The following is a 12,826-nucleotide window of genomic DNA, read 5'->3' as shown; positions in this document are numbered from 1 at the left end:
AATTGAATGTGATGCTTTTAAATTTGATTTCCGTTTAATCATTTGCCTGTTTATATATATTAAAATAAAACATAAATGCGGTACCTACGCAGAAATGAGCTCAAATGCAACAGGTCTAATTTATTTCTCTGAAGTGGTTCAAAATAGAGGATTATGATGCCCCATGCACTGTAAAGCATTATTAGTAGTTAATGAATCAAAATCTCAACTTCAAAGTTACAAGGTGCCATAGAAAATGGATCGTAAAGAGTATTAGTATTATATACCTCAATTTCAGTGTGGGCATAAATTAGAAAGCAGCTTTGTTCAGTAATAAGTATAGTTTGCGTCCACTTAAAACGAGAACGAAACGGGGTACCCTGCATATGCAGTTTCATGATTAATACACCTTCTCTACCGGTGACCGAATTTAAAGGCTCCAAGCCGATTCAAGGTCAACGTAACGCGTACCATAAGTAATTGAAAGGGGGGGGGCGTTGTCTTTTATTACTAATTCAACAAGGGGGTCACTTTCTTTATATATATTAGCCATATTGCATGCATCTACACAGCATACTCTTTTGTGCATCTATAAATAGCACCCACTATCGTTGTAATTTGATCACATCTCAATTTACAAATTCTACATTGTCAAACATGCCTCCTCCTTCTTCTTGGGTTCTTTTGTTAGCTTTCCTTCTTTATACAGATTCTTTTTGGGCAGCTTCCGCAGATGTGGCTCGCCAAAATTTTGTTCGCTGTCTTTCTCGTACTTCTTTAAAATCCGATGCAATTTATTCTAATGTAACTTTCACCCCCAGTAATTCTTCTTTTACCTCAGTTTTAAATGCTCGAATAGATAACTTGTTGTTTACCACACCAGCTACACCCAAACCTCTAGTTATTGTTACACCTACTCAAGAATCGCAGATCCAAAGTGTGATTTTTTGTGCGCGTATAAATGGCTTGTCAATAAGAATTCGAGGAGGTGGTCATGATTTTGAGGGTCAATCATATCGAGCAACCGAACCTTTTGTGTTGCTCGATATGATTAATTTTCGATCAGTCAATTTTGACCTACCAAGTTCAACTGCATGGGTTGGCGCTGGTTTAACACTAGGTGAGCTTTACTACAAAATTTCAGAGAAGAGTTCTACTCTTGGTTTCCCAGCTGGCCTTTGGTCTACTGTCGGTGTTAGCGGATTTCTTGGAGGTGGAGGTTATGGTATGATGAAACGAAAATATGGTCTTGCTGGAGATAATACTCTTGATGTTCGTTTCATTGATGTCAAGGGGAAAATTCTTAACAGAAAAACAATGGGAGAAGATTTGTTTTGGGCTATTCGAGGAGGTGGTGTGTCTAGTTTCGGAATTGTTGTTTCGTGGAAAATACAACTTGTCCCTGTCCCAGAAACCGTGACCATTTTCGCAGTTGCTAGAACATTGGAACAAAATGGAGCTGAACTTTATAGACGTTGGCAGTCAATTGCTCCAAATTTCGAAGAAAGGGATCTTGATGTGCGAGGTATAGTTGACACTATACTAAGTAATTCAAGTACCCGCCAAGATAAGAAAACAGTACGCTTCATATTTCAATCCTTGTTTCTTGGTAAAATTGATAGACTACTTCCTATCATGCAAAAAGAGTTCCCCGAATTAGGGTTGGTTAAAGGAGATTGCGTCGAATTGAGTTGGATTCAATCCGCCCCGTTCTTCTCAAATTTCACACTTGGAACACCTCCAGAAATCTTGCTTAACAGAAATGCGATCCCACGGAGTGCTTACAAAGGAAAATCAGGGTTTGTCAAGGTACCGATTTCTGCACAAGGCCTCAACGGCGTGTGGGACAAGATGTTACAGCTTCCTATCCAGACAGCAATCTTGCAGTATACGCCATTTGGAGGGAAAATGGATGAATATATGGAGTCCTCGCTTCCATTTCCACATCGACCGGGAGTGTTGTACATGTACAACATCGGAATTAATCTTGATAAGGATGCTACCGAACGAGTTGCATGGATAAATGATTTGTTTGACTATTACACTCCTTACGGTACCAAGAACCCGAGGACTTCGTATGTGAATTATCTTGATCTTGACATTGGACAAGGTAGTCGAACTTATGAAGAGGCGAGTGTGTGGGGAAACAAGTATTTTGGTAACAATTTCGACAGACTGCTTAGAGTGAAGGCTGCGGTTGATCCTACAAATTTCTTCAGACATGGCCAAAGTATTCCTGTTTTACGCAGACGATGATTCAACAATTAATGTGTAGATAAATTTGGGATATATATTTGTTTGCTAAATATTTTTGTATTGTATTCTGATTTTCAAAAATATAAATAATTAAAACCATGAAAAACAAAGTCTTATACAACAGGTAGATAGAGTTGGATGTTAATTACTTAAACTTAAACATATCCTATCAAGGCCAGATATAAAAGTTGTACCCTTGTGGACACCAGTAGCATTTATAATTGAATGGGATATAAATTTTGCACCAATAAACATACATAGGGATTAGCTCCAACCGTCCAAATGAACTACAGTAGCTAGCTACCTTAATTATTTCACAATAATGCCGATGCCTTTAATTCTGTCTGATGACATCTTTTGTACAGGCATAATATACTAATAGAACAGCAAACTTTCACAAACTCAATACAATACTAGTAGTAGTATATATCAGGAAGTTGACCTGTTTTCTTGGTTTCTTTTGGTAGCTTTTCTCTTCTTTTCTTTTTCCGGCTTCTTCTTCTTGTGCTGCAACTGCATAAATATGACAGCCTCTTCAATCTTAACATATAGCAGAATACAAAGAATACCTTTTACTTGAAACTAAAGAAGGAAATGCATACATATAAACTTAGCTGAGAGTGCCAATACATATAAACTAACATTAAATTGACTCTCCTATGAAATAGGAACTAGTACTAACCTTATTAAACTAATTCTATCTAAAACAAAACCCGGAAACATAACTAATCTGCTATTATTTAGGAACATATACGGGCTTAAACTAATTCAATAAGTCATGTCAAATTCTCATAAATATCTATCACTCCTCCTTGATATTTGCCTTGATCATCCCGAACTTCATAATGAGATACTTCAGTCTAAATTTTGGAAGCGCCTTAGTCATAATATCAGCAAGTTACAGATCAGTTGAGCAGTGATGTACCTTTATAAGAGTATTCTTTTCGACTTCCCTGATTGAATGATATTTTACATCAATGTGTTTGGTCATGCCCTGTTGTACAAGATTATGAGCAATTGCAATAGCCGACTTGTTGTCACAATAAAGGCCACTTGGAGAGTTTTTTTCTCGGCCTAAATCAGCAAGCAATTTCTTCAACCATATTGATTGATTTGCAGCAGCTGCTAGGGAGATATATTCGGCCTCTGCGATAAGTTGTGCCACCACATCTTGTTTTTTAGCGTTCCAGCAAATAACACCGGAACCAATTGTAAATACATAACTTGAAGTACTCTTCATGTCATCAACACTTCCGACCCAGTCACTATCAACGTAGCCATCTAGCTGAACTTCTTTATGTCAACGTGATAGCCATCCAACTTAACTCATCCTGAATTTAAGTACCATATACCAAGATCAATTATACATTTTATGTACCTCAACACCCTCTTTGCAATTTCCATATGAACGTTACTTGGCGAACTTATGAACCTTGAAAGTAAATTAGTTAGAAATATCAGATCAGGTCTTGTTGCTGTTAAGTACAAGAAGCTACCTACCAAGCTTCAATATGTAGAGGGATCCTCGAGTTTCTCACCATCATGCTTTGATATCTTCTCGTTTCGAGCAAAAGGAGTTGCTACTTCTTTGCATGATTCTAAATTAAATTTTTTGAGAATATCAATAGCATATTTTCATTGAGAAATGAAAATACCTGAGTTGTATTGCTTTATTTCCATTTCAAGAAAATAGTTCATAGTACCAAAATCAGACATCTCAAACACATCCTGCATTTCCCTTTTAAAAGTAGCTAACATTTCTACATTTCTTCCGGTCACCAACATATTATCGACATAAAGAGACACCACCAGCTGCAAACTATCATTATTTTTCTTCAAATACAATGTAGCTTCATTTACGCTCCTTCGATATCCAAGCTTGATTAGATATGAGTCAATTCGGCTATATCATCTTTTCGGTACTTGCTTCAATCCATATAATACTTTAAGGAGCCTGTACACTTTGTGCTCATGTCCAACAACCTCAAAACCTTCTGATTGTTGTACCTATATTTCTTCTTGAAGTATGCCATTTAGAAAGACTGATTTTACATCTAAATGATACACTTTCCATCCCTTTTGACCAGCAAGTGTATAAAGCAGCTTTATCGTGTCATGCCTTGCCACCGGTGCAAATATATCACCATAATCCACTCCGGTAACTTGAGAAAAACCTTTAACAACTAATCTGGCCTTGTGCTTATAAATTGAACCATCTGAATTGAATTTGTCTGAAATACCCATTTTACACCTATTGCCTTCTTACCTTTTGGTAGCTCGATTAACTTCCATGTTTTATTCCTCTCAATAGCCTCAATTTCAACTTTCATCGCCTCAACCCGTTCTTATTTTTGTGCAGCTTCTTTCTAAGATGTAGGCTCAACATGTACAAGATTACATCTCTCATACACATCAAGCAATGATTTCACCTTTATCACCGGCGCGTATGAAGTTCCTTCAACATCCAACAATGAGCTAACCTTTGGAACATGTTGAGTGGTGTAATCTGAATTATGCACTTTATTTAAATCCTAATTCCAGTAAGAATGTTCATCAAAGTGCACATCTCTACTGTTAGAAATATGTTGTGAACTTGATGATAAATTAAACAAAACACCTTAGTGGATTTAACTTAGTGAATATTGTAGCACTCGACGGATGATCAAATATAGTCCCGACGGATGATTTACTATAGTCCCGACGGATGACTAATTGACATCCACCGGGTGAGTAGCTTATGTAATAATAAGATTTGTAGCACATTTCTGCAAACAACTTTGTGTAGATTCTGTAGGAGCATATGAGTCATGTTGACTACTAGTGGATATGCAGAATAAGTTGATTAATTATAAATATAAGGTTTCTTGTAATTCTGTATAAATGAAATGGAGTCAAGTGACAAATAGCTACCCGACGGATGATCAACAAAGCTACCCGACGGATGATCAACAAAACTACCCGGCGGATGTCAAGCATGTACCCGACGGATGATAAAATTCAAATATCTGTTGACAGTGACAACACAGTCACATGCATTGGGTGTTTGTAAAAGGAATGTGGCAGCCTGTTCAGCAGGGATTTAAGAACAAAGAAGCATTACCATTTCCATGCTATTATGAAGATATTCAAAGATGCTGGAATAGAGTAGTGAAGTAGCATGAAGGTAGACTAGATATGTTTTGTTTTATTATCCTGTCTTATTGTTATGTAAACTTGGTGATATATAAACCAAGTGTAGCTAGTAAAACAAAAAAACTAAGCAAACACATTTAAAAAGAGAGATAGAAAAAGTTGTACTTGTAAAGAATTTCCCTGTAGTTTGTTTGTTCTACTTGTAAGCAGCTGTGAGCTATTCAAGCTTCACATAGTTCTCATTATATATATATATATATATATAGCAGCATGAAGTTAGACTAGATATATTTTGTTTTATTATTCTGTCTTATTGTTATGTAAACTTGGTGATATATAAACCAAGTGTAGCTAGTAAAACAAAAAAACTAAGCAAACACATTTAAAAAGAGAGATAGAAAAAGTTGTACTTGTAAAGAATTTCCCTGTAGTTTGTTTGTTCTACTTATAAGCAACTGTGAGCTATTTAAGCTTCATAGAGTTCTCATTCGATATATATATATATATATATATATATATATATATATATTTGGTGGATACTTTCAAATTCACCAGAAAATTTTAAAAGCTTGTGTTTTTATTACTTTGTGTTTTAATTTATATAACTCTTTTATTCCGCATTCTACAAATCAAATACTCATATATTTATCGAGTTAGAACTGTTTTAAAATCTTGAAAAAGTAGCCAGAATTACATTCAACCCCCTTTCTCTAATTCTTGTTATATTGTTAGGGAATAACAATTGGTATCAGAGCAAGCTCATGAAGTACAAAGAGTGTAAAGATCACAACAAACAACAAGATGAACAAGAAGGATATTGGAGTCAAAATTCCATTTCTGGACAAAGATAATTATCACCACTGGAAGGTAAAAATGCACCTACATCTTCTTTCCCAAGATGAGGACTATGTGGATTGTATAGAGAGAGCTCCTCGTGTACCAATGAGAGCTGCAACAGGAAATGAACAATCTGTTCCCAAGCCTAGGCATGAATGGTCAGATCCTAATATTGAGCAGGTCAGGAAAGACAAGAAGGCCATGAATATATTGTTCAATGGAGTTGATGGTGATATGTTTGATAACATCATTAACTGCTAAACAGCCAAAGAGGTTTGAGACACAATCCAGATTATTTGTGATGGTAATGAGCAAGTAAGGGAGAATAAGATGCATCTGCTAATTCAGCAATATGAGCACTTCCATTGTGAAGAAAGTGAGTCTCTCACTGACATTTTTAGTAGATTTCAAAAGCTACTAAATGCTCTGAAGTTGCATGGAAGAGTCTATCAAATAAAAGACTCTAACCTCAAGTTCCTTAGATCTCTTTCAAAAGAGTGGAAGCCAATGACAGTCTCATTAAGAAATTCTCAGGATTACAAGGAGTTCACCTTGGAGAGACTATATGGCATCTTTAAAACTTATGATCTTGAAATTGAGCAAGATGAGAGGATGGAGAAAGGAAGAAAGAAAGGAGGGTCCATAGCACTGGTTGCTGAGTTAGAGAAAGAGAAAGAGATGAAGGTAGAAGATGTTGAGTCTACATCAAAGGTCTGTCAAAGTGTTAGGTCTCAATATGTTTGTAGAAGGGGGGTTGAATACAAACAATATCGTTTAATCGAATAAAATGCGGAATAAAAATGTGAAACAAAATTCAAGTTAAATAAAATTATTATTAAACTTGAAAGGTGTTACAACAACGGTATCATTTATAAGGGATTAATCTCAAATCAATTATCACAAATCTAGAATAAATTCAACATGAACTTTTTCTATTTTTGCAATAAAAAGATCAAATGCTATAAGCGATTTGAGATTAAGTTCTAGGGATTTTGATCCGCTAGATTGTTACACAAGAACAAGATAAATAATTCTAGTGGTTTGGATTTAACTTTACAATCTAGAATGTACTGGTATGACAATCTCTTTGAGCTGGCAAGACAATCAGAATGAAGTAGCAAGACTTTCGGTATGACTATCAATTGTCATACCGATTGTCATAGTAGTTCAAAATCAGATTGTCTTACTGAATTAATAATAGATTTTAATGTAATAAAAAATCTGATAAGACAATCCTTTTGAATTAGCATGACTTTCGGTATGACTATTGATTGTCATACCGATTGTCATACTAATACAATTAGTTGTCTTTATGAATTAATAACAGATTTTAAATCAATTAAAAACCTGAAAAAACCTTAATATTAATTCTGAATTAATTAATCAATTAATTCAATTAATAAAATAAATTAATCTTTGCAGATATAATTTATTCTCTTAATTAAATTATATGACTTAATTAATTAATAGAGAATTAATACTAATCTTGAGCAACATCCATTCTTCTGAATATCTTCTGAAAATCACTGAAATATATGAATCAATTCCACCACTTCAACGTTGACACTCGATGTACTGTCTGGTTCATGAGTGACTAACTTTCGTGACGTTTCTTCATGTATTTATTTTGATACTTTGATTTTCTTCAGATTAAATCCTTGTAATTACTTGATACCCTGACGAGATCTCTGTCACTTGATTAAATCCACAATCTTGATTTATATCACTGAGGCTTGATCAATTTCTTGAGCTTCTTCCAGTGAATTAAGTCTTCAAGTCTGTAGATGGATAATGTTTCTTAACCCTTTGACAAATGTTACTTTGTGAGATCTCTCTGACGATAGATCCACTATTTACTTATTACATTCTTATTTGAGTTGAGTTAAATCCTCGAATATACAAATAGGCTATGCCATATGCCCTTCAATCTCCCCCTATTTGCTTGTTAGACAATAACAACAAATACCTAGAGGATAACTCAACTAACAAATAAGAAAAAGATATAAACAGTAATGCAAAGTAAATAGCAGAAAAGTTCTGGATTATATTTAACATTTTCCAGATTCCAAAAGAAATTTACAAGTGAATACAAGATAGATGTTCCTCTAGCCTGAACATATAACTACATTAGACTATCTTGATTCATAAAGCTCTAATCATATTACATTGAGTTTTGAGCTAATTGACTTCAGTTGTCTTCTCTTCTGACTTCACCTTCTTCTAAATCTTGAAGCAACTCTTTGTCAAAGACACGATCCTTTTCTGAAGTGAAGCTTGCTGGTCTGACTGGTTGAACTCCAACTGACTTCAGCTTATTCTTGATCTAATTGTACCTTTTAATACTCTTTTCACAATAAGCTTGAATCAAATCAGCAGCTTGAGTCTTCAACATGGATGAGTATCCAGCAGTTCTTAAATGATGTTCCATCCAGACCAGATGCTTAGCTGAGTAGTCTTTAAGAGATTGTACATCTAGCTGACAAATTTGAAGACAATCAGACTTAAAGAATCTCACCTGATGAGGATTGTTGACCACTTGAGGACTAGCCCTGCTGGCAAACTCTTTAAGCCTTTCTCGAAGAACTTCATTCAATTCTGAGCTTCTTTTTACTTTATTGAGAAGAACCCAAATCTCTGACAAAGAACGATTCTCAAACAGATGAAGTGACACCTTGAAAGATCCTTCACTCTGACAATATACAAAAATGCTCATCTCATTTAGGGATCTATCAAAAGCAGCTGTGATCCTTGAGATTTCAGTCTTGATAGCATTCATGTACATGTCATTGTTAGGATTTGAGATTTCCAGCTTGTCAAGAAGATGTAGGAACTGCCTATCATTGTTAGTGCTCAGCTGAGGCATATCAAGTACTCTCCTAGCTTCATCCCATTTTTCACCAATCTTCAGTCTGACATCTCTTCTCCTTTCTTGAGCCTTAATGTCATGAAGACGTTGCTTTTGAAGAGTTTCTGTTCTTTGTATGTCTTTCCTCATGTCAATGATCTGGGAGACCTTTTTGAGTTCAGCTTCTTTTCTTTTCATCTCTGACTGCTGCTGCTGAAACTCTTTCTCAAAGATAGGATCCATTGTAGTTTCCTCTTCCCATTCTCCAAAATCACTTTCCTCTTCAGCTTCAAATAAACCATCTTTATCTTCCAAGACTGGTTCAATGGGAATGTCAAAAATATCAAAGTCATCCTGTTCTCCACTGTAGTAGACATCATCAGCCTTTCCTTTGTCTCCAACAGAGGTATCTTTTCTTTCCCCTTTCCACTACTCTCTTTCTTCTCCCCCTTAGTTGAGGGATCCTCTACGGACTTTCCCTTAGATCCTCCATGACCTCCATCACCTCCCGAGCCTGAGCCTCCACCAGACGGCCCTTCAAAGTAAGTCATTTGTTCTGCATTGGGACAGTGAGAATTTTTGATCATGTAGTACAGGTGCTTCATCCCTTCATTCAGATGTTCCATACCTGTCTCTATCTTCAGAAATCTGGAGGAATCCAGTGAATGATTCATTTCAACCAAATCTTTAAGAGAAGTCATCCTTGTATGTAGAGAGCAGAAGTTAGAAATGTCATCAGCTGATAAAGTTGGAGTTTCCTGAATGGAATTGAGCTTTGGTGTGATAGTGTTCTTGAGATCTGAGATATCATTCCTTATGAGTGCCAGCTGATTGTTGACAGAGGTGGAAGAAGAAGACCGTTCAACCACTTGTGCTTTGAATGCTTGAGCCTCAGCTTGGCTTTTAGCAAGTTCTTCTTTTAGAGCAGCAATTTGAGCTAACAGGTTTTCAGTATCTGTGTCTGTGTGTGCTCTCACCTGAATTTCACTCGTGTTTGGTTCACTCACCTCACGTGCTTGTGTTTCTCTCAATATAATTGCTCGTGAGGAGTCTTCCTGTTGCTGTTCTTCTGTACCTGCAGTTAAAATCACCCTAGCCTCTTCAAGAGAGGTCAGTGGTGGTGCAATGGGAATTCGCGAGTCCCGATCCTCAGTCAAACCTATCATTTCATGTGAAATAGATGTCTGAATTGCTTCAGGGATAGATTGACCGAGTTGCCCTCCACTTTCTCCAGATAAATCTGCGAGTGGATAATCCCGTGAGGGAGCCAGAGGTGTTTGATCTGGGAGGGGAGAAAATGACTCTATTAAGGGTGGCTGAGAGTCAGATTTTCCCTCAGAAGCATGTGACTGCTCTTCTGCCGTAACTATGGCAGGCACTGTAACAGACTCTATGTGCACTCCTTGCTCTGTGTCCTGAGTATCATCTATGGGTATGTATGGTTCCATTGTGAGTAATGGAATTGTGCTTGACTCAGTACAAGATGCCATGGCCCTATGGCGAATATCAATAGATTCATCCTGTTGAGAGAATGTCTCTAGTAACTGTTCATTGGCCATTTCAAAGTCCATGTCCTGTTGGGAGGACAAGGATGGGCTTTCAAATGCCTCAGTATAAGTTCTTCTTTTCTTTAGAGGAGGCAGAGCTGAGGGTTCACTCACATTTAACAATGCACTACTTCCTATTAATCTTCTGGGTAACATTTTAGACAGTGGGGGAGAGGTTGAGATATGTTGTGACTCTGTGTTTGGCTCTATGACCTGGGATTGAAGATGTGGTTCTACAACTTCATGGCCAGTCCTATCGACCACTGGGGGTCTTTCAACAGAAGTAGGAATGGAGTGAGAGTGAGGAATTACTACCTGTAATGGAAGAGCATCTGATGTTGGAGGAGCCTGGGTGGCTTGAACCACTGGAGGTTGAGGTTGCTGTTCATGACCGGGAAGATTGAAAATAGGTAAGGGAATATAAGTGGCCATGAAAGCAGATACAAGTACTGGAACTTGCATGAATTTGAAGGTTGTGTCTTGGCGGGTGTAAATCTTTTTGCTTACTGGAGGGGGTTCGGTTACTGCAGAGTTAGCAAAAAGGGCTTTGTGCTCAGGTGTGAGAAGATGATCTGCTATAAGCATGAGAAAACGAGCATAGTAACATGATACCCTACGATTTGTAGAATGATCACGTAAAGCAGTAGTGAGACGTCTTAAGAGAATGGGAAAAAGGAGTTTGCCAAAATTGATCCTTTGATTGAAAACAACCGCAAAACCAATATACTGCAGAGTGGAAGTGATGTTGTGAAAGTTGGATTTAGTGCAGTTGGCAAACACTTTAGAAATTATATCGAAGAAAATGTCCAATTCAGACACCAAATTGGATTTAGAAAGTTTGGTTAAATTGATCACCCCCTGATAGTGAATAACATGGAAAAAGTTTGTGATATCATTTTCAGAGGGTAAATTACAGAAATTGTCCAATGGAAAATTTAACGCTTGATTGACTACTGTTTCATCAACCACATACTGTGTGTTTGCCACGGTGAATGAAAAAGATTTTGAATCATCGGCCACAGTAGAGGTTGTGCATATCTGTCTAAGCAGATCGACATTTAAAATCACATTTGATTTAATAGCAGAGCTAACAATCGAATGGTCATTTAAAAATCTAATCCAAGGCTTAAATTTTTCCACATCACATTTTTCTAGATTAAAATAACCAACCTGATTATGCGCGACAATTTGGAAGTTGAGAGCCATTTAAAATAATAATAAGACACACACTTTCAGAATTTTAAGAATAATATTAAGAAAATTCGAATTAATTAAATTAATTTAATAATTCAAATTAAATTAATTATAATCGAAAAATTTAGACAGGAATGTATCTCGTTAAAATTCCTAACTCACAAACACAGATTTGAAAAGCCAAAAGACACAAAACAGAAATTGAAATTAAAAATAAAAATACTGAAAATCAACAAACACAAACTGAAATTTGAAGGGGAAAAAAATTGATTCGAAAAAAAAAATTTTGAAAAAATTTTGGCAGCACTCCTGTATGTATATATATGTAAGTATATATCACAGGAGTGATGATTTAGTTTGCTGAGTAAAAACTCGAGCAAAGGAAGACAATGGCAGTTGAGTTTGTTTTTGGTCGAAGAGAGAGAAGAGAGAAAAGATAAACTGTTGGAATTTTTTAAGAAAAAGAAACTGAATGGAAATTAGAACACACAAAAACGATTAAGTAGTATAACTGGTATGACAATCGGATTGTCATACCGATTGTCACACCAGGTTAAAGACAGAAGAAAAACAAATAAAACAAAACAAATAATAATATATAACTGGTATGACAATCTGATAGTCATACTGATTGTCATACCAGTACAAAATAAGACATAATAAGTCTGATATTAATTTTATTACTGGCATGACAATCAATAGTCATACCGATTGTCTTGCCAGTTATAAAATTAATCTGATTTTAAAATAACCAATCATTATTACTAAAATGACTTTCAGCAAGACAATTTCAATTGTCTTGCCGATTGTCATTCTAGTATAAGATAAATAAGTATTTACATATACTGAATAATTAACATAAATAGAATATATAAAATATTTCAATTTCAGAAAACTGAAATGAATATTGCAGAAAATATTTACATAAATAAAATAATTAAAATATTTCAGAGATAATAATATTTTTAGTCCAAAAATAGATTTCTTTTGAATTTTAACAAATTAAATTCATAGAAAAATATTTTTAGAGAAAATA

At 35.7% G+C, this 12,826-nt stretch overlaps 1 protein-coding gene across 1 annotated transcript; it reads left to right on the top strand.

The window, feature by feature from the left end:
- The first annotated feature begins 574 nt into the window (after positions 1-574).
- LOC141698161 (berberine bridge enzyme-like 8) lies at positions 575-2,287 on the top strand. Its single transcript, XM_074502789.1, has one exon. It carries the CDS (start codon positions 637-639, stop codon positions 2,233-2,235), a length of 1,599 nt encoding a protein of 532 aa, XP_074358890.1. The 5' UTR covers positions 575-636; the 3' UTR covers positions 2,236-2,287.
- Positions 2,288-12,826: the final 10,539 nt, after the last annotated feature.

The sequence above is a fragment of the Apium graveolens genome, chromosome 11 (genome assembly GCF_009905375.1).
Source record: "Apium graveolens cultivar Ventura chromosome 11, ASM990537v1, whole genome shotgun sequence".
In the NCBI taxonomy this organism is placed as follows: Eukaryota; Viridiplantae; Streptophyta; class Magnoliopsida; order Apiales; family Apiaceae; genus Apium; species Apium graveolens.
The sequence above is the reverse complement of the archived record's forward strand: the minus strand, read 5'-3'. Positions and strand labels throughout refer to the sequence as shown.